Source organism: Hyperolius riggenbachi, chromosome 4 (genome assembly GCF_040937935.1).
Source record: "Hyperolius riggenbachi isolate aHypRig1 chromosome 4, aHypRig1.pri, whole genome shotgun sequence".
NCBI classification, from domain to species: Eukaryota; Metazoa; Chordata; class Amphibia; order Anura; family Hyperoliidae; genus Hyperolius; species Hyperolius riggenbachi.
In genome coordinates, this window is record NC_090649.1 from 226,950,826 (window position 1) to 226,977,478 (window position 26,653).

General features: G+C 42.9%; 1 protein-coding gene and 1 long non-coding RNA gene across 20 annotated transcripts in view; one reads left to right on the forward strand and one right to left on the reverse strand.

The window, feature by feature from the left end:
* Positions 1–26,653, reverse strand: part of DST (dystonin) — a 748,258-nt gene that overhangs the window by 455,155 nt on the left and 266,450 nt on the right. For all 19 annotated transcript variants that reach the window (XM_068281416.1, XM_068281417.1, XM_068281405.1 and 16 more), the window contains one exon: positions 1,694–1,783. In XM_068281416.1, coding sequence (XP_068137517.1) covers positions 1,694–1,783 — 90 coding nt within the window. The remainder of the gene's footprint in view (positions 1–1,693; positions 1,784–26,653) is intronic.
* LOC137571788 (uncharacterized) lies at positions 452–25,931 on the forward strand. Its single transcript, XR_011031437.1, has 3 exons — positions 452–529; positions 8,011–8,222; positions 25,888–25,931. It is a non-coding gene; the product is annotated as an uncharacterized lncRNA (long non-coding RNA).

Here is a 26,653-nt window from a genome sequence, read left to right on the forward strand (position 1 = left end):
GTGGATGGGTGGAATCCTAGTGTTTACTTGCACTATTCATTACTACCTCAATATGAGCAATAATAGATCTACACCTGCATAAGTTAGTCCTTAAATCACTGTTACAAACCTATATTTCACATTGAAAAGCTGTGGTGTGCAAGAGTAAATACATGTGTGTGTTCCTAAGATAATCAATGAGAAGCTAATAATTCTGACCTCTATGCAAATGTAATACAAATTGTATCCAGAATTTAATTCCTGTGAATTTTGGCTGGTCCAATTCCGAGCTGCATACACTTTGCATGCAAGGCAGGATTATCTGCATTGCACTGACATTTTCTTTCTAGTCATAGGCAAGTGCATGTATAAGGACATGTGTGCATGCTACTGTGGAGATGTTACCATGGTGACAGCTATAATCAATGCAAAAGCACCAAAAACCAAGCCAACCCAACTGTGAGCTGCAAATGTGAGGTATTCATTCACAGACATGGCTGGTTACAGAAATCTCAAGAAATTCTGCACAACTCTATGAGACTCTAACAAGGTACAGTCATAGGACAACTGCAACAAACTAGCACGCCTAGCATCAGTTATAGCAAGTATGTGTGCTTCACTTTAGAGAGGATAATCTGCCCCACTATGTTGTGACTGATGGAAATAGTATTTTCTGGCTGGAACATGTGACTGTGAAATTAAAGGGGAACTTCTCCGAGAAAATACCCAGTCCTGACCCTATAGCACAGGGAGCCTCCCTATGCTCTATGGCTCTTATCCATTTGGCATGGTTATGGGCTTGTTGAAGTGGGCTCAGACCTGCAGAACGTGTTGCCTGTGCTAATAAAAATCTTTCGTTCACATAAAGATTTTGTCATTGAGGTAAGCCACCTCACTTCCTTTCATATTATCTGGTTTTAATAGTTTTTATATACCCCAGGGCGCCTCTTTTTCCACATTGTGCTTTTATACCCCCCAACAGACCACAAGTGTTCGGCCATAGTGGATATTTGCCAGTATTATCTGAGAGATCGACCGGTCCCAGGTCTCTTTGGACCACCCTGAATGGAGTCGGGTTTGTTGTCTCAACCTGATTCCTGTGGTCGGTTGCACCCTAGCAACCCGGCTTTGTGAGTAGAACTTCAATCACACTCATTGTCCACTTTTTGCTGATCTAACATGCTGCACTACTGGGCTCCCATTTTGTGTTTCCTGTTATTTTTCTTCCCTACTATAGAGGCTAGGAAAAATCCTTTCTATATTCTACGTCTAGGTAGGTCCAGGAGCCACATCCTGACCAACCTTGCTACCAACCCATTGTTAGGTTGGATCTGTCAAGAATGGACAAAGGGAGGACATTATATGTGGTCACTGTGTTGAGCCTGGAATTTCAGGCAACACTATAACTGATGGCACAAAGTTCAGGCACAGCCATTTCTACCCCTTAATTAGAACACCATGCTATACGAAGTAGCTATTTTTCCAAGACAAAAAAAGGAAAAACCTAGCGCACCAATTAATAGCTAGGTTAGTTGGAACACTTGGAGAAAGTGGGAAATGAAAGGGCAATCAAACAACAGAGAAGCAACAAAACCCCAGGATATGTAACACTGACCCCAGGGAATAGAGCCAAGTAGCTACAAGTGGAAACCTTTCTGTATAATAAAGGGGAGGAATTGTTCTAGGAGAAAAGCAGAGTAATACAAGCCCTTACCAGGGTGTCTCCAGACAGAACTTCTAAAAGGGATATTAAGTTATGCCCATCTCGTAAATCTTCATATAGGTCACCCACATGTTTCCGCACCTGTGCAAAGGAGACATAAGAAAGCAAGTAAGGCTTCATGTCACAGAAATACATTCACATCACTGGTTACACAACTGGGGCCTTGTAATGAGTAATAAGTCCTTATACTTTTGTGGGTTTAAAGTATCTTAAAATTAGGCCCATGTCAACAATACAGCATGTATGCCCTTTCTTTGAAGCAGACATATCAATCTTAGGGACACACAGTATAGACTGTTACCCTGAGGTTATGCTGATAGCACTGATGGAAAACAAGCCACAGTGTGTGTTCTTGAATATTGTGTCTAATCTGGCCCCATTGCTTCTATAGTTGTAAACTGGTCCTGTAGATAGAGAAAAAACTGCAGCTGACTTTTTTTTATTACATTATTAATTATTATTCAGTAAACAGTACCAGGGACAAAGCCAAATCAATACCAGAAATTTACTGCATTATTGAGCAGGGCCTTATTTTAAGTCATTTTACATCTAAAATCTCAGAAGGTTTTCTATACTGTAGAATCAATGATTAAACGAACTTCTAAAACAATCCTGTAATGCATTTCAAAATTGGCATGGATATTTTATTCCTACAAGACTTAAATAAATAAATACCAATGTCACTAGCAAAAAGCCATGTGGTAGGGTGACCATATTTTGATTTCCAAAAAAGAGGACGATCACAACAGCATGTGGGCGTGGTCATGGGTGGGGCCAAATATACAAGTTCTTAGCAGTGTGCTGTCCATCTTCGCGGGCATGGAGGGCAGTTTTTTTTTTCCAGACCACATGGTGGAGGGCCGGCCGTCCACAAAATGCAATCAGATTCGCAGAAGATTTCCCCACAAAATGCAGTGAAATTGGCAACAGATTTCCCCACAAAATGTAATGAGATTGGCAACAGATTTCTCCACGAAAGGAATCTGATAGGCAGCATATTTCTCTACAAATGCAATGAGATTGGCAGCATATTTCCCCACAAATACAATGAGATTGGCAGCAGATTTCCCCACAAATGCAATGTGATTGGCAGCATATTTCCCCACAAATGCTACGAGATTGGCAGCACATTTCCTCACAAATGCTATGAGATTGGCAGCACATTTCCCCACAAATGCTATGAGATTGACAGCACATGTCTCCACAAATGCTATGAGATTGGCAGCACATTTCTCCACAAATGCTATGAGATTGGCAGCACATGTCTCCACAAATGCTATGAGATTGGCAGCACATTTCTCCACAAATGCTATGAGATTGGCAGCACATGTCTCCACAAACGCTATGAGATTGGCAGCACATTTCCCCACAAATGCTATGAGATTGACAGCACATGTCCCCACAAATGCTATGAGATTGGCAGCACATTTCTCCACAAATGCTATGAGATTGGCAGCACATGTCTCCACAAATGCTATGAGATTGGCAGCACATTTCCCCACAAATGCTATGAGATTGACAGCACATGTCCCCACAAATGCTATGAGATTGGCAGCACATTTCTCCACAAATGCTATGAGATTGGCAGCACATTTCCCCACAAATACAATCTTCTTGGCAGCAGATTTCCCCACAAATGCAATGAGATTGGCAGCAGATTTCCCCACAAAATGCTCTTCCTGCTGCCCTCAGCACACTTGCTCTCACTCATGCCTACTCGGTGTGTGTCACTCACCGCATGGCAGCTCCAGCCAGGGTCGGACTGGGACACTGAGGGCCTACCAGAGAGTTTTCAGTCTGGGGCCCACTCGCCCCCTAATTTGAAGCTCTCATACCTATGTACTCTGTAAAGTACTGCTGAAGATATAAGTGGTACATAAAAATAATATGGTTGGTAGGACATTAGACAATGGTAGGGATTAGATTGTGAGGTCATTTTAGGATAGTCCGCAACATAAATATGCAGGAAGGGTTCCAGGAATTTTTTTTAGCGAGAGTAGTGTGCAGCTGCTGAATCCACTAGGTTGGCTAGCTGGTTAGCGAAAAAAGATGTGTGGCCATGCACTGGATAATAAACATGGTCATGATGGGTCTTGGGCATGGCCCGGATTAGGATTAGATTGTGAGCTCCTCTGAGGACAGTGAGTAACATGAGTAGGTGAGTCTGTGTAGCGCGCACAGACTCACCTACTGATGGTTCCAGGGGCTGAAGTTCCTGTGTAAACTTTGTACTACCAGTGCAGAGTTTAGACAGCAACTTGGAACCATGAATAGGCGAGTATGTGCACGCTGCCTTAATACCATCCCCGCTTTGCTCTGTAATGCGGCGGGGTGGAGTGGAAATGCTGAGGGGGATGCGGGGGACATATAAAAGAGTATTCATTCCAGGGGGACTAATTTAAATTTTAATTTCTAAAGATCCTGCTGCCCTAAAGTTCAGACTGGGCACCAGGTCCAGAGGGGATTATGCAGGGAGGAGGGGGGGGGGGGATGTGAGGATGCCATAGGGGAGTAAGGGAGGAAATGACATCCCAATTGGCTTCAGATGGAGGGACTCAAGATGGCCCCTGCCAGGTATAAGAATTCTATGAATTTATTATTAAAATGTTCTGAAATCAAAACGTGGAAAGTGCATTATATCTGTTATGCAAGTAGAACAAGTACTTATCTACTTACATATGTTTTTTCCTGGCATAGCTTGGCTATCAGTTCCTCTTTAAATATTTGTAAAGAGATCTGTGCAGTAATGCACCTACCAGGCCTCTCTCCACATGCATGCAACATGCATGGATGCATTCATGTCAATATGGGCCAAAATCTCAGAGGAATTAAGGTTGTTCTGAAGGCAAAAATGGGGCCAACAAAGTACTAGCAAGACGTATTTAATAAAGTTACCAAAAAAAAAAAAGGCAAATGATGGAACAATAACCTTACAACAATAAAGACAGGAATCATGACCGTCAAATAATAAATGCAGCAATCATTGCCCCACAGAAACGCAGTAGGCATTACCCACATATGAAATGCAGCAAGAATTATCCCACATAAGAAATACAGCATCCATTATTGGAGGGAGAAGGTAACTGGAGCTGGGGGGGGGGGGGGGTGAGAGAAGATTACTAGGGCTAGTGGGTGGAGAGAGAAGGTCTTGGGGCTTATGGAAGGAAAGAGAAGTTCACAAGGCTAGTGGGGGGAGGGAGAAGGTCCCTGGGGCTAATAGGGGAGGGAAAAGGCCATGGGGCTGGTGGGGGAGGGAGAAGGTTGCTTGGTCTAGTGGGGGGAGGGAGAATGTCGCTGGTACTAGTAGGTGGAGGGAAAAGGTCTCTGGGGCTAGTGGGTGAAGGAGAAGGCAGCTGGGGCTAGTGAGGGAGGGAGAAGGTCGGTAGTGGGGGGGGAGGGAGAGTCGCTGGGTCTAGTAGGGGAGGAAGAAGGTGGCTGGGGCTAGTGGGGGAGGGAGAAAGGCGTTTGGGCTAGTAGAGGGAGGGAAAAAGCCATGGGGCTGGTGGGGGAGGGAGAAGGTTGTTGGGGCTAGTGGGGGGAGGGAACAGGCCATGGGGCTGGTGGGGGAGGGAGGTTACTGGGGCTAGTGGAGTGAGGGAAAAGGCCATGGGGTGGTGGGGGAGGGAGGTTACTGGGGCTATTGGGGGGAGGGAAAAGGCCAATGGGCAGGCGGGGGAGGAAGTAGGTAGCTGAGGCTAGCGGGGGAAGGGAAAAAGGTAGCTGGGGCTAATGAGTGGAGGGAGAAGGTTACTGTGAGGCTAGTGAGGGAGAAGGTTGCTGGTCGTAGTGGGGGAGGGAGACTGATGCTGCTAGTGCATACTTACTGGCTACCTCCCTACAGCCAAGTTTCTTCTTGTTCCAGGCAGGGGGCGGGACTTCCTCTGGACAGGAGTCAGGCTTCCTCCAGACATGGCTTCCACCTAGCCACATGCTCCTCAGCATCCCATTCCCCAAGCTGAGGTCTTACAGTAGCCAGAAGCCCTCTCCTCATGTACCACGTGGGGGCGGAGCTATCACCAAAGGGGCGTGGTCATCATCATCAGGAGGCGGGGCTTATGACGGACAGTCTCCTCTCATCTTGTTGTCCCAGACGGGTGAGGGTTTTTCCTGCAAGGGGCGGGGCTTTCTCTGGATAGCCCCATAGCTGAAGGGAGAAACGCTGCTGCTGCTGTGACCTCTACAAGCTGCTGGCAGGCACAGCACACAGTACATTCCCACCGCATGTCAGAAGCCTGTGGGCGGGGCTTACCAGCAGTAGTTAAGCCCTGCGGCTCAGACCGACCCTGGCTCTAGCTAGTAGCTACACACACATCCTCTCTCCTCTCCCATCAGTCCCAGCGTGCCACACGCAGGGCTCCGAGTCCGGGCCAGACAATAGGGGGATGCGAGTGGTGTTGCCGGGCAACGCAGAAGCTTTTAAAGAGCCGGCTCGTGTTCGGCTCCCAAACTGCTCTTCCCCCGGTCATTTAAAAAAACCTGCCGGACGCCCCGGACAGGTCTGAAAAAGAGGACCTGTCCGGGGAAAAGAGGACGCCTGGTCACCCTACCATGTGGACATCCCAACAACACAGAGTTAGCGCACTAGCACGGCCTAGTGTCACACCTGCTTGTACAGTAGAGGTAATTGTTACAATAAAGCAGTGTATTTATTTTGTACAATGATCATACATCTAATGTGTTAAAGGACTGTTTCCCAAATATATTCTTGTGTACTTTTGACTTGTTAGCGACCAAGTTGTTTTAGCTGGATGTACTCAAATTATGCCCTGGCAATTTATCTAATATTGCAGTTATCCTGAACTCTATGAAAACATTTAGAAGTTCTGCCCTCCTCGTTTTTCCCCTGGCATAATGATGTTAGTATAAAGTACCCACTTTTATCTAATTTAGACCTATGATTGGTAGCATTAAAAATTTAAAAAGAGAGATGAAGGATGAACTGCGAGAGCAGAGGCTGACTTCTGAGGCACAATTATAATTGGCGTTAGGTACCATAATTTCACTCCTAGTTGGACACAGAATTTTTCAGTACCTTCTTGTGCAGGTTACATTACAATCAACAGATACAACAACAACAATCTTGGCCCTTATTCAATTATTATTTTTGTAAAATAACTTTTAAAGAGTAACTGTTAGGCATGAAAAACAAAATCAATTCTCTATTTCCATCTGCTGATCATATAAAAGGAATGCTAAAAAGGCAATGCATAACTTTAAAATTAATCTTACTTTTTGTATTGCAGAGATTAATCCTCATGTCCCCAGCTCCTTAGTACGCAGCCAGTAATCAGCCGCAAAAGAGAAGTTGCAGTGCAGGCTGGGGAGTTTCTGCACAGACACAGCTAGTTCAGCCTGATTGGCTGCAGCCTGTGTCACTCTCACTCCTTTTCCTCTCATTGGCTGCCTCCCATGACAGTCCGCGTTTGCCCCCTCCCCACACTCCTGCCCGACAGGCATCTCAGCCGTTTCATGAGGGCAGTGGCTGCCACCACCGCATCACATCCATGGGGACCCCGTCCCTCCTACCATTTCCTTAGGGATTCCCTACCTGAGACATAACGCTTGCTATTGGTGTGGGGAGGAGGGGGGAGTATGGGAGGAAATGACCTCACTATTGGCTTAAGCTGGAGGGAGTAAAGATGGCCCCTGCCAGCGAACAGAATTCATTCCATTTACCTTTTTTTATTTTATAAAGTCCACTGAAATCAACACTTGGACCGTGCAATACACGTTATGTAAGTAGAGCTAGTATTTATCTACTTATATATGTCGTTTTGGTTTTTTTATTTGGCATAGTATGGATGACAGCTCCTCTTTAAGCACTCTACAATGAAGTGCCAAAAGTAGGTGAAAAAGTATTCACAGTATTTTTTTTGCTTGCTGATGGTTTAAAGGGCATTTTATTGATAAGGTGCAAAAATGTAATCTAGAAGTAAACGTGGAGAAAAAGTGAATTGAAGGGCCCTTAACAGTTAATGATATACTGCTCTTCACATTATAAAGTGGATCTAGGACATAATATTTATTTCACCGACAATGTTTTTGAGCCTTCAACAGTACTGGTTGCATATTTTATCTAGTTTTTGAGTTATTTTTGTACTGTGAATGTGTATTTTTTTCTAGCTAACTAGTGGCCCACACAAGCCAAAACTGTAAAAATAATTATGTTAAGCACTGGTGAGCTGTTCCAGCATCTGGTCTCTACATATCTTAGAAACAAGCAATAGTTTGTGATTCCATCGCTTTCCACAAAGTCGCCTCCACAGATATGAACTCCACAGACAGTTCCTTATTTTTCTGCATTACAGAGAATCTATTGTAGCAGTGTGACACCATCATTTGTATCTGCAATGACTGTGGTGACTGGGCAGAAATGGGAGCGATGATGGGGAAGTCTCATCATTGAACTCAGAAACCGGACATAGGAAACCAGCATGGCATTCAACTCCAGCAATATGCAACACTAAATATCTGTATTTGATGGTGTTGGACTTTCAGTATACTATATCACTAAGTAAAGGTAAATATACCACCTATATGACTACATTTCCATGTTAGTACTGTACAATACAATGCTGCCAAGTCAACTAGCATAACTATGAGGTATTTGGCATTCATATAATAAAATGCTTTACACTCATGGGGCTTGATTCACAAAGCGGTGCTAACTGTTAGCACGCCTGTGAAAACCCCCTTAGCACGCCTAAACAAGTTTTTCGCGCATAAAACTTTGCGCGCGTAAAACTTTGCGCGCAATCTGATTGAGAAATCTGGTGCTAACCTACTTAGCACCCTGGTTAGCACGTCTAAAGACTTTAGACGTGCTAAGTAGGTTAGCACCGCTTTGTGAATCAAGCCCATTATGGATTGTACCTTTGGTTTCAAAATAGTTTGCTTTGTCTTTTCCTCACTGTTAATACCTTCAACACATTCACACTCATTCCACCATTCCCTCAGTGACATACCATCGTAAATGCATACACTAACAAACTACCTCAGTAATGGCATGAGAAGTGGTGGTGATCAGTCCAGTCCCAGAATTTGACTGGATACTCTGTGCAGCACTGCAGAAAACGTCAGAACCATATAAATACTCAATAATAATACATAATAAAAATAATAATATAATCTATAAGACAAGACAAACAGCAGTTCCATAAAGTGTAAATCAAGTAGCAACCAGTGGGCCATTTCCCCATGGTCACTGATTTATCAGAAGGATCTCTTGCATAAATGCTGACCAAAAAACAATAGTTCTATTTTACCTCAGACACAAAGTTTTTATTGAATCTGCAATAAAGTGCAGTTTTCTACTTTTGCCGCCCACAACACCCTTTTGCTAGGGGTTTACAGCCACTGTTCTCTGATACATTCCCCAGAATAGTAGACCATGGTCCAAAAGCAATTCACTTTTTCTCCTCGGTTATCTCCAAGGTGATAATTTTCATATGCTCTTTAAGGCTGGTTTCACAGTGGGACGCAGCAGCCAGTAACGCAGCCTAACTCACAGCACTGTAAAATCAATGTGCTGTTCACAGCGCACACGTTGCGTTACATAGTAACCCAGCACGTTTAAACAAAGTGCTGCATGCTGTACGTTATACTGGGCTAAGCAGCGTTAGCCTGCTTGCACATGCTCAGTAATGTTGGAGGAGGAGGTCTCCCCTCCTCCTCTGCGGCCAGCCACATGGCTAATTAATATTCACTGCACTGTGGTGACTCTTGGTGGGATTGTAGTGTTGTCCGGATCATGAATGAATCGTTAATTTGATCCGGATCTTTTTTGTGAGTCGAATCATCCGGATCATCACAATGAAAGATTCGGTTCACAGTGGATGTCTGTCTGGAAGAAACAGGAACATACAGAATGTACAGTGCAGGGAAAGTCCTGTCCTGATAGTCATTTTACCCCCAGTCTGCTTCCCTAGTAAAATTATTCAAATGATTAGGTTTAAAGATCCGGATCTTTTCAATGATCCGATTCAAATGATCTGAATCCTTAAAACGATCCGGACTTCCTATCACTAACCTGGAGTGGCTGCTTTAATCTGACGTCCAACTTCAACACCACCATGCGTTGCATTAGGGGCACGTTATGCGACCATAATGTCCCCTAAAACGCAACATCTTGGTGGGAAAGTAGCCTAAAATAACTTTTCAGCATTTTACAATGGAAAAGGTACTCAAAAGTTGGTGAAAAAGAACTATCAAAATTATTTTGAGTATTTTATTGCTTGCTGGTGGTTTAAAAAGTATTTTATGATGAGGCGCATGCGCGGCGTCACAGAGAACGGATGCAGAACTGCTGAGCTCCGTCCTGCTCGGTGAAATAGCCTGGCTTTATTTTGACGAACACGCGCTGAAGATCCCAGGGTTTTCTCCAGCTTTTCCCTAGATGTCCGGGAGAACGACCAGGAGCTCGAAGTCTGGCCAGAAAGCAGCTACCTCACAAAGCAAAGCACCATCCCGGAGCGGTTTGGGCCTAAACAGACGCCATTGCGCGTTTCCAAGATGGCGTCCGCCCCTAAGAAAGTCACGGGTGAAGATACGGAGCCGAGCTCCCCGACTGGGTCCCAGACTTCTGTATCGGAAGAAATTAACCTCGATCAGCTATATAAGAATATCAAAACGATGTTCCATAAAGAATTGTCTGCTGCGGTGAGTGATCTTTCTGCTAAAATAGATGAGATAGGGGAGAGGGTGGATCATCTGGAGAAGCAGACGGACGAGCTAGTGGATGCAAGGGTGGCGGACAAGGCCCGGCTAGACTCCCAGGATACTAAAATAGACACAATAGAACTTAAGATGGAAGATCTTGAAAATAGATCGCGTACAACAAATATTAGAATAAGAGGGGTCTCGGAAACCGTTACTGATCTTAAAAGTCTGGCCATGAATATCTTTTCGGCCTTGCTTCCGCAGAGGCCCCTAAGAAGACTTCCATATTGTTCGCACTCATAGAGCATTTAATAAGCCACGCAATGCGGACTTACTGAAAGACATTGTCCTTAAATTTCTTCACGAGGAAACAAGAGATGCGGTGCTTTTAGCTGCTCGGGACTTGAGCCCATCCCAGGCGCTTCAGAATCAGTCAAGCTCTTCGCAGACCTCTCCCCTCTCACGCTTGCTAGGCGCAGAGACATGAAACCATATACAGAGGTACTGATTAAAGAGGGCTTCCGCTATAAATGGGGGTTCCCTTTTGCTTTGCAGTTTCAACATACCAACAGAGCCTACGTCTGTAAATCCCGGAGGAAGCCAGAAAAGATTTTATCACCTGTGGTTTTGCAACAGCAAGCTTCTGAACAACCTTCTACTTCTCAAGAACCTTGATGCCTTGGTCTGGATTCTCTAAGTAGGAACTCTGGAGACTATCTAGGTTTTCAAGGCTAACCCTGGAGTCTTCCTTTAATTAAGCCTTTTTGAGCGAACTATGTTTTCTTTTTGCACTAAACTGGCTACGCTTTATATTTTTTCAGTAGCCAATAACGTTTTTCTGAACTATGAGTGTAATTTTGGCTATTCACTGAGCCGCGATTCTTTGTTGCCTCCAGAGAATGTGGTCAGCTGACCTGGTCAACCTTTTGGGTTACCCAACTCCCCTGACCCGGATAGGAGTTTTGAATCTCCTTATGCCTTACTGTGTAACTGTTTATATCTTTGATTGGGAGGGAAGTAGCGGATTCTGGGGGTCTGAAGCTATGAAAGTATTGATGTGTTTGGGGTGGGTTTGGGGTTGGATCTGGGGATGTGTTGTTCTTGTTGTTTCTGTGGAAACCTGTGCTTATTCTATATAAATCATAATGGTTAAGATAATTTCTCACAATGTGAGAGGATTTAATATCCCCTCTAAGAGGGGGAAGGCTTTCCTGAGCTATCTACGCCATAAGCCAGATATTATAGCTTTGCAGGAGACTCATTTTACGGATGCTTCCTATCCTAAATATTTCCACTCTCAGTTTAAGAGATGTTTTACGTCCTCTTCTCCTAACAAAAAAGTTAAAGGAGTTGCTACTTTAATTCACAACTCATGCCCTATACAAATAACAGAAGAAATTAAAGATGGCTCGGGAACCTTCCTCATTCTTATGGGAACTCTGCATTCAGAAACAGTATGTATAGTTAACCTTTATGCCATCCAGATCACCCTGTTAATTCATTTTTTGCCTGTGCCCAGAAGCTCCTCACACTCAACTGCAGAACTGTTTACTGGGCTGGAGACTTTAATCTGCTTTTTAACTGTACATTGGATTCATCCAGCCAGTCTGCTGATAGACTAACTAAATCCCAGAGAGCTAGATTAAATCACTATCTCCAGTTACTGTCCCTTTCCGATACTTGGAGGGAATTTAATGGTTCTAATAGGGGTTATACATACTACTCTTCTCAGCACAGAACTCATTCCCGTATTGATGCCATACTTACTAATTCAGCGAATGTTCCCAATTTAATCTTTGTGACCAGTTGGCGCTGGGCCTCTCGAGTGACACAGTCGTGTGTATCTCCAACACTGATTGCCTGATGAAGCGGGCTCTTGACCCGTGAAACGCGTTGCATGCCTGGAGAATTTATGATAAATTTTATTATTTATGTATAACGACTTATTGGCTGGTCACTATATATCTGAGGGTGGTAACCACCAACCCCCCTCCTTTTAAACGGTTTTTAAATTATTTTATTCTAATTTGGCGCCTCTGTTATCAATTATCCTTTAACTCTAGGAAACAGCTTAATTCCACAATATCAGAAGAAGAAATCCTGGAAGCTATTAAAAACCTTAAATCTGGTAAGGCCCCTGGGCCGGATGGCCTATCTGGTTTATATTATAAAAAATGTAGATACCTTCTGGCTCCGTATTTAAAGAGACTGTATGGTTCAATTATGAAAGGACACCAGATTCTACCTGAATTCCTGGCTGCCCAGATAGCAGTTATCCCTAAGGAAGGCCGAGATCCTCTCTCTCTCCCAAAAATTACAGGCCTATCTCTCTTCTTAATACTGACTATAAGCTTTTAACCTCAATCTTAGTAACTAGACTCAATATGTTTTTGCCCGATATGGTCCATAAAGACCAAGTGGGATTTATCCCAAAGAGACAGACCACGGATAGCGTCCGCAGAATCATAGATGTTACTATCCACGCAAGGCTTCATACTAAAAAATTGGCTGTTGTAGCCTTAGATATTGAAAAGGCATTTGACAGCCTTCAGTGGCCTTTTATGCTAACTACATTAAAGAAATTTGGAATTAAGGGTGACTTTCTTTCAGCCATACAGGTCCTCTATTCTTCCCCCTCTGCAACTCTAAAGCTGCATCTACACGCGTAGATGCAGCCGCGATGCTCCTTATCAATCGAGCCGCTGATGCGGCTCGATTGATAAGATCCGACAGGACGGATCTTGCTTCCGCCGATTCCCTGCTCGCTCCCCGCTAGGGGACAATGGCAGGGAATCGAGAGGAAGATAAGCGGTGCAGCGCGGGAATCGAGCGGGTATTGATCCCGGCGCGCGAGCGGGGACGCGGCGGGCACGCGGAAGAGACGATCCGGCGGCTAATCGAGCCGCCGGATCGCTGCAATGTCCCATCGTGTAGATGGGGCTTAAAAGTACCCTCCCCATCTCAACTTCTGATCAATATATCAAGAGGAACTAGGCAGGGCTGCCCGCTGTCTCTAGCTCTTTTTGCCTTTGCAATAGAGCCTCTTGCTATGCTGATCCAAAATACGTCTGAGGTCAAGGGGTATTTTGTGGGAAATAGGGAATATAAATCTGCCTTTTTTGCAGATGATCTAGCTCTTACAATTACTGATCCCCAGACCTCTCTACCATCTCTCTTCAATCTCATGAATAGATTTGGGAGGGTCTCTGGTCTGTGCCTGAATTTAAATAAATCCGAGCTGCTCTCTTGCAATTATACTAAAGCTCAGGCCAGATCTATCACTAATCAGTTTAAGCTACAATATTGTGAACACTATATAAAATATTTGGGAGTTAAAATTACCAACCATTATCCTGATCTATATAAATATAATTATGGTGTAATTCTAATTTGAGGGTTCTCTTGAAGACATGGCATCAATACTCAATCTCTTGGCTGGGGAGAATAAACTCGGTTCGTATGACCTTACTTCCAAAATTACTGTACCTGTTCAGAACCCTTCCCTGCCTGGTCAAAAAATCCGATCTCCATAGACTCCAATTAGATATCTTTGATTTTGTTTGGGCGGGTAGAAGACCTCGCAAGGAAATGAGCAGCGCTACTTAAAAACAGACTAGTGCCTACCTGCAAAAGAGTGCAAGCCCCACTTGTGGGGTCGAATACACACCGAGCATACACATGACCTGTCTACCACTAGAGGAGGATGTTGGTTTCCATTAACAGCTTGCATGCAACCTATTAAGTATTCGTCCCTCCCACTGCGAAGAAGTCAATCCTCCATGGGAGGGGCCTAACACTAACTAAATCCTAACCTATGTATATGCATAGCCTGGGTGCGGCTAATCAAATAAAATCGAAAATTGAAAATTGCGCAAAAAGGTGGATCAGCGCAACACCAGGCCGCCTCCGAATGGCCTCCATCAGAGATGCGCTGAGCCCCCCCAGGAACTACAACGCACCTTGAACCCAGGGTAGAAGACCTCGAGTTCTACGGGCTAATATGTATCAGCCTAGGGCGAGAGGAGGCCTCTCGCTACCAAATCTATATGGATACTACAAGGCTGCCCAATTAGCTCAGATTGCCCCCATTTATGCTGGTCAGAGAGCCCCAATGTGGGTGGACTTAGAAGCTCCTCAATGTGGCCCTTATAGTCTACATGCACTAACCTGGTCCATGCTACCAGGGAATTCCCTTTCTAAACTTTCCTTACCCTCAACCCGTCTAACACTGCAATTATGGAAGGGGACCAGGGAGCACCTGAAGCTCTCTTCCTGTCCCTCATCCCTAACTTCTATAATAGGCAATCCAGACTTCCCCCCAGGTTACTTGCAAGATTTCTCCTGGGCCTCTCATAAAAAAAAAAAATTACTAATTTGTCCGTTTTTTGGCCAGGTGGTAGACTACTTACCTGTCGGCAGGTTCTTGAGAAATTTGAACTTTCTACAAAATACTCCTTTCAGATAACTCAAATTTTGCATTTTTTCCATACAATTGTGCCCAGAGGCTATACTAATCACTGTACCTTTTTCGAAAACTGGGTTACAAGAACACCCTTGGAAGGAGGGTTAATCTCTCAGATCTATGCCACCATTATAGAAAATAGCTCCTCAGGGATAGAAAAAAATTAAAAAAAATTGGACTGAGGAGTACCAGGTCTCCCTGGACCAGGAAGAATGGGGGGAATGTTTCATCACCCTCACTAAAGGAAGTCTATATTATTCCCTAATAGAAACTAATGTAAAAATCTTCCATAAAGCCTACCTAACACCCTCTAGATTACACAAGGCTACCCCAAGTTTTTCATTATTATGCTTTAGGGGATGTGGAGGAGTTGGTACATTCTCTCATATGTGGTGGACATGTCCCTTAGTATCTGCTTTTTGGAATAAGGTTAACACATTGATTACTAAAGTTACTTCTCTTACATTAGTGCTAGATCCAGCAATTTTCCTCTTGGGACATAAACCTCTCCATTTCACTAACCAGGCCCACAAGCTGGTTCAATTTATAGTAATGGGAGCAAAATCATACCTAGCTGCTAATTGGAAGTCCTCTACTCTAATAATTAGATCCATTATTAATAAAATACATTAATTAATGATATATGAGAGAATGGTGGCTATCTCCACGGATAACCCGGACCAATTTAAAAAAACTTGGGACCCGTGGATTCAATATGCTGATTATTATTATTATTTAGTATTTATATAGCGCCAATATATTACGCAGCGCTGTACAGTGTATATATATATCTTGTCACTAACTGTCCCACAAAGGAGCTCACAATCTAATCCCTACCATTGCCATATGTCTATATTATGTAGTGTAAGTACTGTAGTCTAGGGCCAATTTTAGGGGTAGCCAATTAACTTATCAGTATGCTTTTGGACTGTGGGAGGAAACCGGAGTGCCCGGAGGAAACCCACGCAGACACGGAGAGAACATACAAACTCCTTGCAGATAGTGCCCTAGCTGGGATTCGAACCAGGGACCCAGCGCTGCAAGGCGAGAGAGAGATAACTTAGGTCTACATTATATGGTCTATTTTAGCTAGTACAGGTATGTAGCGAAAGATCCCCTCTACCTTTGGGATTAGTCTACTAATGCAAAATGGGCTCATATCCCCACCACCCTGTAAAGCACCCAAACCCCTTTGGCATTTCTCCACCTGTTTTTTCCTGTATGACCTAAGCGATAAATAACCCCATTGTCTGTGGTCGAACTTCCTGATCTCAATGATACATTGGCATTTAATTGGTGGCACAGAAAGGGTAACAGCCAGGATTTTCCTGGCCTAGGTTGCTGATCTGTCCACTACTATATAGCAATAATAAGATATATAAGATAAAACATAGTTTTGAATAAGAGCTTCGTTCTACTATTTGTCTAGATTATGACTGAATCCACAAGAAGCTGGGAATATTCCATAATCTCGATCCCTATTTAAATGGGGATTATCATGAGCTAAATTCTTGTAGTTATGACACTATCATGGATTTCCTTTGAAATTGTGGGTTTAGTTGTTCACTGTTGAAGTATGTGTACTGTTAACTTGAGCGTATTGATATCTAAATTTTGCATGCTCCAGTTGGGGCCGTTTATGTATCTTTGGCAAAGTTTAATTAAACTGATTGAAACTAAAAAGTATTTTTTGATGAGATGTAAAAATATTACCAAAGAGAAAACTCAGGAGAAAAAATTGGAATGCATATGGGCCCATGTCCCCCAATTAAGGGTTGGGTGTGGCTGTGCACCCTCACAGGAGATTACACTAAAAAACACAAGGGGATGAGCAGCACCACCCTTGTAATTACTAGTCTACTTTACTGTAAATAGTGGCAAATGTCACCAGCATAGGTGAGGAATGTGGAAGATCCTTAGTGAGGAGAAAATATCATGACTTTCCAATTGTATCATTCATTCCATTGCTTGGATCTGTTGGGGTGCTGCTCAATCCCTTATATTTTTTGTATAATCCCCTCTGTGCGTGTCTAGCTACACCCACCCACCCAGCTTCAGCATATAATAAAAGCTTTGGATGGTGAGGTGTTTTCGGACACGATCACTAGAGCGACACAGCTCTGGGACCCAACACTGCACATATGCATCGCTGTGCTGTTGCCTAGCAATGCATCTGTACTGCACTGGGGTCCTTAAACTGTGTGCTATGGTCCAATCGCTACAAACACACAAGCTAGCAATAATGGTATGCCACATTCCCAACAAGTGATCAAATAAGGCATCATTAGTCGTCAATTTTCTTAATGTTTAATGTCTTCCTATGCCAAACCAAATTTTGGGCACAACCCAATCGTGCTTGGCGAATAAACCTGTTTTCTGATTCTGATTTAATGAGAAGTATGGCCTGTAGGGTATCATTTGTCACGTGAAATTTGTGAAGGGTGAAATATGAAAAAAAATATATTTTCTGCACTTACACCTATATTTTCCCTTGAGAATCAAATAATTCTTAAAAATTATTTATAAATTAAATAATTCTTAAAAATAAATATTACCTAAAGAAAGCCTAGATTGTCCTGAAAAAAAACTACATGTGAATCATTTTGATGGAATATGTAATAAAAAAAAGTTATTACTGTATCAATAGCGACAGCTGAAATACCAAAATTGACAGGGACGCTATTGCAGATGGGAATGCAAAGAAGGATACATATGGCCAGGCGCAGTGGCCCGCTGATTCCCAGTCGGCAAAACCAGAACTAAGCCGCGGAGGGGGAATGGAGGATCGTTGAGGACCGCCACGGGCACAGGATGGATGCAGGGGGCTGGTGGAAGCCCCAGGTAAGTGAAACTCTTTTTCTTTAGTTGGCTTTAGGTTTCCTTTAAATGGGAAAAACCTTGGACTCTGAAGTGGTTAATTTCCTTTTCAAGCTTCCACGTAACATGTCTTTCAGTAAATTCCATTAAACTTTTGTTGACTTTTTGTTCCACTAAAACCATTGTTGAACGCTTTTATGTCCCTATTTAACAATTTAATGTCTCTCCTATCTATTAAGCAGTGCTGCGTAATATGTTGGCACTTTATAAATAAAGTTTAATAATAAATATATCTTTATTGTATGATACTTCAAAATTTATTTGTATAAAAATCTGACAGGGCTGTCATTTTATCCCTATGGCCCAATTAAATTATTTCCAATGGAACCGTGGGCGGCACGGTGGCGCAGAGGTTACTAGTACTAATCATGATATATACAAATAACAGGTCTTTTTTTGCATTCTAGAAGATATGTCAACATTAATCCAATTGACTTCCTCAGTTTAGAAGGCAAAAAGGGCAGCACAGTGGCATAGTGGTTAGCGCTCTCGCCTTGCATCGCTGGGTCCCCTGTTCAAATCCCAGCCAGGTCAACATCTGCAAGGAGATTGTATGTTCTCCTTGTGCCTGTGTGGGTTTCCTCTGAGCCCCCTGGTATCCTCCCACATCCCAAAAACATACAGATAAGTTAACTGGCTTCCCCCTAAATTGGCCCTACACTATGATGCATGCACTACACGATACATACACAGACATATTATATTCGAGAACAGAGGCGCCAAAAGGATAAAAACAATATTTAAAAGTTTTAAAATTGCTTAGGAGGCAGTGGTGGACTTACCTCCTACAAGCAGGCACAATAAACTGTGTATTCAAAAAAAGGTAAACTTATTGGTACACTCCAAGGGCAACGCGTTTCGCAGGTCAAGCCCGCTTCATCAGGCAAATACAGGAAGGAGTACACTATTGGGGGTAAGAGGCAAACATTTGTGTATGACCGGACATAATGTACCATATACAATGTACAAGTATCAATAATAGTGGTGATCCATAACAGTAATAATAACTGTAATCATTATTATAGTAATGGTGAACATTGTACAGTCAAAATATGTTGCAATTAGTGTAATTAAACAGTGTAAAAAAAAAAAAAAAAAAAAAAGGGTAAAAAAACGGGGGGTGGGGGAGAAGGGGGGGGGGGGATTTTGTATGAAAAGGGGGGAGCAAATGGGGGGGTTTGTTTTTTGAGTTTGAGTGGAAAAACACATCAACATAAAAATAAACATACAAATTGGTATCATATTTAATCATAAATATTGTCAGCATAATAATATTAGTAATCATAAGACAATAATAAAAATAATAATAATAATAATAATATTGAAATAATAAAAGTGATAATAATAATAGTAATAATAAGACCTGAACGTATGACAAAGAGCGATAAAAGAGGCGACTAGTTAAAATATATTGTTGATTGGATATGGTTAATGGATTTTCTCTAATTGTTCGTTGAGACCCTTTGGAATGAGGGTTCTCAACATGTGTATGTTATGTTGATGTGTTTTTATGTGGGATTCTTATTCCATCTGTACACTATTCCTGTTTTATATTCAGGCCCCACTGTTTTTCCGCCTCCCATGTGTCCTTATGGACGCATTGGTCCAACCCACGCCACCTTACACATGGCGCCTTACAAGTACGCATGCGCTATAGACGTATGCGACGACAGATACGCATCCCGTAGACGCAATGACGCGTTCAATGTACGCATGCGCACGTTGTGTAATGACGCGACGTACACAAGGCGGGAAACCCAGTGCCCGCCCCATATTCTAATGAATTGGAGGGCGTTCCTCACTACTATTTAAACGGCAGTTCAGTGGTGCCTGGCCACTGAGGTGCCAGGTTCTACCCGGACATACTGCTGGTAAGTTACTCCATCCTTGATGATATTTTGACCCTTATTTCTGCACTTTGATAATTCACTTTCCTACCCTCATATACTCTTAGAATTGGACACCCAGTACCTCATTGATCATTTCCTAATGTGTTTGCATGGGTGTGTATGTATGTGTACGTGGACGCAAGTGTGGGTGCGTTCGCGTACATAGATGTGCATTTCTGTGAGCGTGAATAACGCTTCATGCGATGTATATAATGGATATGGATATACTGTATGCAAAAAAATTATTTCCCCCCCCCCCCCCCCTCATTCCTTCCTCCTCTTTTTCCCCCCTTCCACTCAAACTCAAAAAAACCCAACCCCCCACAACCCCCCCCCCTCCCCCCATTCGCTCCCCCTTTTTCATACAAAATACTCCCTGCCCCCCTGTTTTTTTGACCTCGTTTTTTTTTTACACTGTTTAATTACACTAATTGCAACATGTTTTGACTGTACAATGTTCACCATTACTAGAATATTGATTACGGTTATTATTACTAGTATGGATCACCACTATTATTGATACTTGTACATTGTATATGGTACATTATGTCCGGTCATACACAAATGTTTGCCTCTTACCCCCAATAGTGTACTCCTTCCTGTATTTGCCTGATGTAGCGGGCTTGACCTACGAAACGTGTTGCAATCTACCCTTGGAGTGTACCAATAAATTTACCTTTTTTTGAATACACAGTTTATTGTGCCTGCTTGTAGGAGGTAAGTCCACCACTGCCTCCTAAGCAATTTTAAAACTTTTAAATATTGTTTTTATCCTTTTGGCGCCTCTGTTCTCGAATATAATACGTCTAACATCCACCCTTGGTGGAGGGGGATACCCCATCTTTCTTCACATCTACAGAGAGCGACTTCTTAATCCTGAGTGGGGACAGGTTAATCTCCTCACCTGCTTATACAGTGGTTGCCTGGAGGTAACCCTGCTTTGTGAGTATTTTATTTATACTCGTTCTAATTATCCTCCTGCCTGTACATACTACACCATATTGGGCTCTCGGTTCTTCTTTCTTTCTCATACACAGACATATGACTGTGGTAGGGACTAGATTGTGAGCCCCTCTGAGGGACAGTTAGAGACGAGAATATACTCTGTACAGCGCTGCATAATATGTCAGCGCTATATAAATACTTAAAGATAAACTCCGACCAAGAATTGAACTTTATCCCAATCAGTGGCTGATACCCCCTTTTACATGAGAAATCTATTGCTTTTCCCAAACAGACCATCAGGGGGCACTGTATGACTGATATTGTGGTAAAACCCCTCCCACAAGAAACTCTGAGGACCGTGGTACTCCTGGCAGTTTCCTGTCTGTGAACCTTGTTGCATTGTGGGAAATAGCTGGTTACAGCTGTTTCCAACTGCCAAAAAAGCATGCAACAGCTACATCACCTGCCAAGAGTAAAAATGTCACCATGTAATAAATGTCAGAATGTAAATCAGAGATTTAAAATATTTTACAATGGGCAAACACTGAATAAATCATTTATACATAATTATTGTAAAAATGAAGCACTTTTTTATTACGTTATTTTCACTGGAGTTCCTCTTTAAATAAATAAAATAAATCTATCCTAGGATTTTATAAAGCTAAGGAAGATTTATTAAAAAAAAACGGCTAAGGATTACAGAGGAAAAGAGAGGGAGATGTGTACCCAGGCATATTTTAGCTGCATGCAAGAACTATCTTGTCTACTTTTAGTTACTGCTAGAAAAACAATATCACATCTGCCAAATTCAATCTCCAATGATAAGGTTATTTAAAAGGCATACAAATACATGTAATGTGGAGCAACTTGACAAATCTAAAACACCACATAGGTTAAACTGATGAAGTCTTTGTGTTCCAAGATGATCTCATCGGTGTCACTCCACCTTCTCTACTTGTTGCTATGTTTACACCGTTACCAGAGTAAATTTATTTTTACTGTATTTTATTTCCATAGTGGTTACTCAGCGACATAAAATGTCAATAATTCTACAAATCCAATTTTTTTTAATACTGCATGTATGAAATCCTGAAGATCTGTTGAAATCACTAGATTTTTTTTCAGCACTTGTGTATGCATTCTGTAAGAGAACACATGAAAAGCAATCTGCACTGCAGTAAGCACAGAGAAAAAGAGCTGCGTGTTCCCTTCTCACCATGACATTCCAAAAAACATGTGCATTTCATGGTTGTAGCTTGTACTTTCAATACTTTGGCCATTAGGTTAGGATTAGGCATTGGGCGGATTAGGCATCCAGAACAGAAGGTCAGGGGTTAGGTTTTGAGTAGTATATAATAATATAGTAATATTGATAAATTCAATTCCATTATTCTTCTATATGTGGCTCCACCAGCTACCCAGCTCATGCGGTGACGCCGCATTACATACTCAGCCAGGCGCTTCCTAGCATTCAGCATGGGCAGTGCAGAGGCAGACATTGCATTTAACCTGATCTGACTGGAGCCGCACTCACACACGACATGATGCATTTTTTTTGCAGCCAGGTAACCATACCATGTGTCAAGCACAGGCACATAGGAGGCCGCACTGATGATAAGCAGGCAGTTTTGTCTCCCGTATAAAAGTTTTCAATTCTGTTGAAAAGTTTGCAACTTGGAACATATGTGTGGGCATAACTTTTTATTTAAGTACTAGTAAAAAAGCGCGCCCGTAAAAAAACAGGCGCTAGGTCACAGCTGCTAACGCCCCCCCCCCCGAACCCCGCAGTGCGCGCACATACTCGTCCTGCTTGCTCGTTCCCCAGAAGTATATGCACACAGAGAGCTGCTTGCTTGGCAGTTGGAAAAAGCTGTTATTTCCCACAATGCAATGAAAACCTCAGTGATCCACACATAGTAAACTGTCAGATCCGGCCCTGTGTCTTACTGCCCTGGCTGTGCACATGCTCAGTACAAAAAAGGCACACAACCATTCAGTTGATGACGCAGGGGCACTTGCATTTTATTGTATAGGATTTATATAGCGCTGACATATTAAGCAGCACTGTACAGAGTATATTGTCACTAAGTGTCCCTCAGAGGGGTTCACAATCTAGCCCCTACCACAGTCATATGTCTATGTATGTATCATGTAGTGTATGTATCATAGTCTAGGGCCAATTTAGGTGGAAGACAATTAACTTATCTGTATGTTTTTGGGATGTGGGAGGAGACCGGAGTGCACGGAGGAAACCCACGCAGACACAGGAAAGAACATACAAACTCCTTGCAGATGTTGACCTGGCTGGGGACCCAGCACTGCAAGGCAAGAGCGCTAACCACTACGCCACCGCGCTGCCCTTTTTGCCATCTAAACTGAGGAAGTCAATTGGATTATTGCTGACATATCTTCTACAATGCAAAAAAAGACCTGTTATGTGTATATATCATGACTAGTACAAGCAAAAACCTTTGGGCAAGGAAGATCTCCGCAGACAGTTTTTCGCTTAGAATTTGCAGTTTAACACGCTCATCATCCATGATCACCTGACGGCAACTGATCTTTGCCTAAGGGAATTGCATGCAATAGTATCCCAGAAATTTAACATGTGGGAAAACATACATGTTTTTGGTATTTAACTGTTTGCAACCCGTTGATGTCAGAACATCGTAAAGAAGGTTAGTAAATTAGTGGTTGCATGATTAGAGTCATGTGTAGCTTCTGAAGTTTTTCACAACTCTAGGCGTCATTGATTTATCAAATATAAGTTACTGCTATAGGTGAATGCAAATGCACTAATTGCTAACCTTTCAGCAATACTGCTATATCTGTGATATACAACAACCTTTAGCATAAGTTGTCTCTTCTCATCTATTTTGATTCAGTCTCAATAGAATAGTAATAAAAAAACCTTGTGCATTTCTTAGCACACACACACACGCACGCACGCACGCACACCTATACATTTGCAATGCTACTGCAAAGACAGTTTGGATCATGCATTAACAAGCTGCCGCTTGTGTTAAGATGCTAACTTTAAGTGTATTGGTGGGCATGTTTAGATCACTGCATCCCTGCCTCAGCAGTGATCAAGAAACACAGCTTTAAACAACAAGATTTAACCCACAGATATGGTCATGCAGGTAACCGAACATGCCCCACTTTACTGTGAAAGACAATGATAGACTGTGTAACAGTGGGGCAAGGCAGTTCATGCCACTAGTCGTCACCAGGACAATAAGCAGTGATTCTGTTATTCCTTTAGATTGTATGCAAGCAAGGGCAGGGCTCTCCCTCTTCACCTTGTTTCTTTCAATTTGCTGTGTGTTTTGTAAGACACAATGGGCCTGATTCACAAAGCGGTGCTAACAGTTAGCACGCTGGTGAAAAGCCCTTTATCATGCCTAAACTCAGTTTAGGCATGATAAGTTTAGGTGTGATAAGTTTAGGTGTGATAAGTTTAGGCATGATAAGTTTAGGTGTGATAAGTTTAGGCATGATAAGTTTAAGCGCCAACTACGTTAGCACCGCAGTGCACAGCTGATCAAAAGTTTTATGCTAGCAAAGTCTGGTGCACTTTGTATAAAGTTTAATGGCGCTGCTTTGCGTGCGGGACTTTGCAAGCGATCTAAACTTATCTAAACTTATCATGCCTAAACTTATCACACCTAAACTTATCATGCCTAAACTGGCTTTTCACCAGCATGGTGCAATGGTTATCATGCCTAAAGTCTTTTAGGCTTGCTAACTGGGTTAGCACCGCTTTGTGAATCGAGCCCAATGTATGTCACAGTAAAGTCTACCAGCTCTATATAATATACTGGAGTCTATTATGTACCAAGGTTTGTTTCTAACTGTGTATAGAGCCACAGAAGATGATGGTGCTATATAAACCAATAATAATAATTTGGGTATCAAAAGTTTCAGTGCATTAGGTTATAGCTGGCTGCATGACTTCCCACTGTTATTTGTCATTAAAATACATGCTGCCTGTAAAGAGTCAAGCAAGGATGACATTCTGCAAAAATGTTGAGGATTGAGCAGCCAGACAACTATTAACATCAACAGTAAGGCTCTGTTCACATTAGCAAACGTGGATGGCCGTGTGTTCGGAATGCAAACGCACGCCATCCGAATTTCTATGCGTGGCTGATCCCATTCACTGAAGTGAATGGGTCAGCTGCGCGTTTCTGGAAAAAAATGCGTGCAGCATGCGTTCCCGGACTGCACTGGTCTGGAACGCATGAAGTGTGAACATCAGACAGTGCAGTCTATGTACTTTCTGATGTCGTGCGTGTCGGCCTGGTGCACGCGTTCCCGAAACGCGGATGGAAATGCGTGCAGTGTGAACGGGGCCTAACACAGCTGTTAAAGAGGATCTGTAACCCAGGATTGAATTTCATCCAAATCAGTAGCTGATGCCCCCTTTCCCCTGAACAAATCTTTCACTTTCTTGAATAGATCATCAGGAACAACATTAATGGCTGATGTTGTGGTGAAACTCCTCCCTCAGTGTGATGTCAGGGCCATGGTAATGACAGTTTTCTTTCTGTGAACCTCGTTGCATTGTGGGAATAAACAGCTGTTTCCAAATACAGAGCAAGCAGTATCTTCTCTGTGCATAGAACTCTCCATAAACAAACATTTAACATAGATCACCAGGCAGTACTAAAGATGTTGCCACCTGGCCACCTGTGATAAATTGCAGAATATAAATCAGGTTGAGGAAAGATTTTACAATGGGCAAACACGGACTTCATTATTTATAAATGAGTATTGTTAAAAAATAAAAATAAATACATTTCATTTATTATGTTATTTTCACTGCAGCTCCTCTTTAAAAAAAGCGGAACTGTAGATAGAAAATAAACACATTGTTTCACTTACCTGGGGCATCCCCAAGCCCCCAGCAACTGTCCTGTCCTACGCCGTTCCTCGACGGGCCTCCGTTCTCCCGCCGGCAGCTACTTTCGGTTTCGCTGCCCAGCCACTGCGCGGCTCTGGCCACGCATAGCCTTTCTTCGCGTTCCCCGCTATTGCAGAGGGGAACGCGAAGAAAGGATACGTTTGGCAGGGCTGCGCTGGCCTCGACTTACAAGTCGAGGTACGGGACATAGTGGCGGCGGGGGAACGGAGACTCGTGGAAGCTCGGCGCGGGACAGGACAGCTGCTGGGGGCTTGGGGAAGCCCTAGGTAAGTGAAACAATGTGTTTATTTTGTATCTGCAGTTCCGCTTTAAGCCTTGCACACACGTGGAATTTGGTCAGTCAGGCGTCAGTGATCCTATAGGGGGGGCTCCTGTGCACACTTTTACCTCCTGCTGAAGGGAACATTTTTATTTTACGTTTCAACAGGATGGAGATGGAATAAAGTAGAGCTCCAGCTATATCCATATGACAGAATGGCTGGGGATTTGAGCAGGTATGATACACCCCTCCAAAGCCATTCTTAGTATCTTCACATGTCTAGTGAAAACCCATGGGTGTGTCAAATGCCTTGAGGCGAACGTGTAGCAGTCAGAAAAACATGGCAGAGTGACACATACACATACACATGTCACACTCTGAGATTTGTAAAAAAAAGAGTATCGATATTGACTTAAAGGGAACATGAAGCGTGAAGTACATGGAGGCTGCCAGTGTCATATTTATTTCCTTTTAAAGAGACTCTGTAACAAAATTGTCAGCCTTATTTCTTCTATCATATAAGTTCCTATACCTGTTCTAATGTGCTCTGTCTTACTGCAGCCTTTCCTAGTTGCACAGTGGCTGTATTATCTCTGTTATATAATCTAATCTTCTTTCCTCTGACAGCCTTGTCGGGCTCAGACATTCAGGCAGGAATGTGCTGCTCTACTTGTGATAGGATAGAAGCTATACACACCCTCTCCACGCCCCCCGCAGCTCTGTGTGAGTCACAGACTGAGCTCCTCTCACACTCTGGTTAGCAGCCATGTCTTTTGTTTGTAAACACTGCCTAAAACTGGCAATTACAAGCCAGGATCGCAGCAGGGAGTGGCAGAAACAGCACAGAGGGGCCCAGGAGAACATACTGAATAGAATGAGAATGGTATGCTTTTTATTGTAAGAATTTTAGAGTACAGATTCTCTTTAAACAATT